Source organism: Perca fluviatilis, chromosome 14, assembly GCF_010015445.1.
Source record: "Perca fluviatilis chromosome 14, GENO_Pfluv_1.0, whole genome shotgun sequence".
Lineage (NCBI taxonomy): Eukaryota > Metazoa > Chordata > Actinopteri > Perciformes > Percidae > Perca > Perca fluviatilis.
Window position 1 is genome coordinate 27,805,384 of NC_053125.1, and position 3,608 is coordinate 27,808,991.

The window sequence follows — 3,608 nt, forward strand, 5'->3', positions numbered from 1 at the left end:
TGTAGTTTTTCTAACGTTACTAGTTGTTGCAACAGCATGTGAAAAAAACTACAAAGTTTGCTAGGCCAAAAAGAACGTTAATCTTGTGATTAAATAAATGTACGCCGTTAATAACACGTTTAACTGACAGCACTAATATATATATATATATATATATATATATATATATATATATATACTCACTACAGTACATTAGACTACACCACTGCTCCCACTAATTCTTAACCTTCTACTACTAATACTTTTACTACGTTTATTAAAACTATCAGCAGGGGCGGAGCCAGATGTTGGAAACATTCGGGACTCAGCCCAAACCCCCCTTGATTGGTGTAGAGCCCGCCTCAACGGTTGTGATTGGTGTAAAGCCCGCCTCGACAGTTGTGATTGGTGTAGAGCCCTCCTCGACGGTTGTGATTGGTGTAGAGCCCTCCTCGACGGTTGTGATTGGTGTAGAGCCCGCCTCGATGGTTGTGATTGGTGTAGAGCCCGCCTCGATGGTTGTGATTGGTGTAGAGCGCCCCCCGATGGTTTGTGATTGGTGTAGAGCCCGCCTTGACGGTTGTGATTGGTGTAAAGCCCGCCTCGACGCTTGTGATTGGTGTAGAGCCCTCCTCAACGGTTGTGATTGGTGTAAAGCCCGCCTCGACGGTTGTGATTGGTGTAGAGCCCGCCTCGACGGTTGTGATTGGTGTAGAGCCCTCCTCCACGGTTGTGATTGGTGTAAAGCCCGCCTCAATGGTTGTGATTGGTGTAAAGCCCTCCTCCACGGTTGTGATTGGTGTAAAGCCCGCCTCCACGGTTGTGATTGGTGTAAAGCCCTCCTCAATGGTTGTGATTGGTGTAGAGCCCGCCTCCACGGTTGTGATTGGTGTAAAGCCCGCCTCCACGGTTGTGATTGGTGTAGAGCCCGCCTCCACGGTTGTGATTGGTGTAAAGCCCGCCTCGATGGTTGTGATTGGTGTAGAGCCCTCCTCCACAGTTGTGATTGGTGTAAAGCCCGCCACCACGGTTGTGATTGGTGTAAAGCCCGCCTCCACGGTTGTGATTGGTGTAAAGCCCGCCTCCACGGTTGTGATTGGTGTAAAGCCCACCTCCACGGTTGTGATTGGTGTAAAGCCCGCCTCCACGGTTGTGATTGGTGTAAAGCCCGCCTCCATGGTTGTGATTGGTGTAAAGCCCGCCTCCACGGTTGTGATTGGTGTAGAGCCCGCCTCCACGGTTGTGATTGGTGTAAAGCCCTCCTCCACGGTTGTGATTGGTGTAAAGCCCGCCTCCACGGTTATGATTGGTGCCTCGATTTGGAAGAACTGGAAATGGGCTTGAAACGGCTCTCGGCCAGACGGACTTGCAGAGCAAATCTCAAATTTTGCCAGAAGTTCGTCAGGGTTTTCCCGGGACATTATTTTTCGAAAAACAAGATAGTTGCCTATAGGGAAGAAAAGAAAAAAGCCGACATCCTATCGAATAGTTTATCCAACGATCTTCATCATCCTGAAAACCAGAACACGAGACGCATTTTGAAGAGAGGCAAAAATTGTCCGATGTTTCTATACATGTACAGTACAGGCCAAAAGTTTGGACACACCTTCTCATTCAATGCGTTTCCTTTTTATTTTCATGACTATTTACATTGTAGATTCTCACTGAAGGCATCAAAACTATGAATGAACACATATGGAATTATGTACTTAACAAAAAAGTGTGAAATAACTGAAAACATGTCTTATATTCTAGTTTCTTCAAAGTCGCCACCCTTTGCTCTGATTACTGCTTTGCACTCTCTTGGCATCCTCTTGATGAGCTTCAAGAGGTAGTCACCTGAAATGGTTTCCCAACAGTCTTGAAGGAGTTCCCAGAGATGCTAAGCACTTGTTGGCCCTTTTGCCTTCACTCTGCGCTCCAGCTCACCCCAAACCATCTCGATTGGGTTCAGGTCCGGTGACTGTGGTTGCCAGGTCATCTGGCGCAGCACTACATCATTCTCCTTCTTGGTCAAATAGCCCTTACACAGCCTGGAGGTGTGTTTGGGGTCATTGTCCTGTTGAAAAATAAATGATGGTCCAACTAAACGCAAACCGGATGGGATGGGATGGCATGTCGCTGCAGGAGGCTGTGGTAGCCATGCTGGTTCAGTATGCCTTCAATTTTGAATAAATCCCCAACAGTGTCACCAGCAAAGCACCCCCACACCATCATACCTCCTCCTCCATGATTCACGGTGGGAACCAGGCATGTAGAATCCATCCGTTCACCTTTGATGCGTCGCACAAAGACACAGTGGTTGGAACCAAAGATCTCAAAATTTGGACTCATCAGACCAAATCACAGATTTCCACTGGTTTAATGTCCATTCCTTGTGTTTCTTGGCCCAAACAGATCTCTTCTGCTTGTTGCCTCTCCTTAGCAGTGGTTCCCTAGCAGCTACTTGACCATGAAGGCCTGATCCTCTCAACAGTTGTTCTAGAGATGTGTCTGCTGCTAGAACTCTGTGTGGCATTCATCTGGTCTCTAATCTGAGCTGCTGTTAACTTGTGATTTCTGAGGCTGGTGACTCGGATGAACTTATCCTCAGCAGCAGAGGTGACTCCTGGTCTTCCTTTCCTGGGGCGGTCCTCATGTGAGCCAGTTTCATTGTAGCGCTTGATGGTTTTTGCAACTGCACTTAGGGACATATTCAAAGTTTTCGCAATTTTCGCAGACTGACTGACCTTCATTTGTTAACGTAATGATGGCCACTCGTTTCTCTTTACTTAGCTGATTGGTTCTTGCCATAATATGAATTCTAACAATGGTTGATCCTCCACCTTCCTTCCTTCCTTCCTTCCTTCCTTTCCTTCCTTCCTTCCTTCCTTTTCATCCTTCCTCCTTCCTTCCTTCCTTCCTTCCTTCCTTTCATCCATCCTTCCTTCCTTCATTCCTTTCCTTCCTTCCTTTTTTTCAATCGTCAGCTTTTTTTTTCGGCTTTTTCGTCGTCCGCATCGTCCGGGTTTCTGTCCTCCCTTTTATTACTGTCTTCTCTCTTTCTGTCTTCTTTCTCCTCTCCTTCCCCTGTCTTCTCTCTGCATTTTGTAAAAGAGTTGCCAACCCATTTTCCCTCAATTTGGATTTTTTTCCCACTAGCTTGAAACGCCAGGAGCAATAACATCCCTACCCTCCCTCCCTCTCTCCCTCCCTTCCAGTCCAGCTTTCAGTCTGGTTCAGGCTACTCTTCCACCCGTAATTCATCGCTCGGGCTTTTACCTGCGGGCTGGCTTCGGTCGGCACTTGCTCAGCTGGCCATGTCACCTCGGCCCGCCTCCCGCCTGCAGGTGGACTGGCTTCACATCTTCCAGGTCAGAAGACATTTATATAACATTACACAACAGTTTTATACCCCGAAGATTAACTTCACTGTGATCATTAGGCTCTGCTTTTCTGGCTGTTATTAAACACACTAATTCGGGAACAGAAGAATAATAAAACAAACTGAAGGAACCGGTGCCAGTGGGTTCAAAATCGCCACCATCTAAATGATAATAATAATAATAATACATATATTGTATATAGCGCTTTCAGCTGTACTCAAAGGCACTTTACAAGGTAAAAACAAAGAGAGACAAAAGCAAGAT

The 3,608-nt window shown here is 46.7% G+C and overlaps 1 protein-coding gene across 1 annotated transcript in view; it reads left to right on the forward strand.

Annotated features, from left to right (window-relative positions):
• The first annotated feature begins 494 nt into the window (after positions 1-494).
• LOC120572571 (F-box/WD repeat-containing protein 7-like) overlaps positions 495-3,608 on the forward strand; it is a 30,380-nt gene continuing 27,266 nt past the window's right edge. Inside the window, exons 1-2 of the mRNA XM_039821894.1 lie at positions 495-527; positions 3,180-3,332. Coding sequence (XP_039677828.1) covers positions 495-527; positions 3,180-3,332 — 186 coding nt within the window. The remainder of the gene's footprint in view (positions 528-3,179; positions 3,333-3,608) is intronic.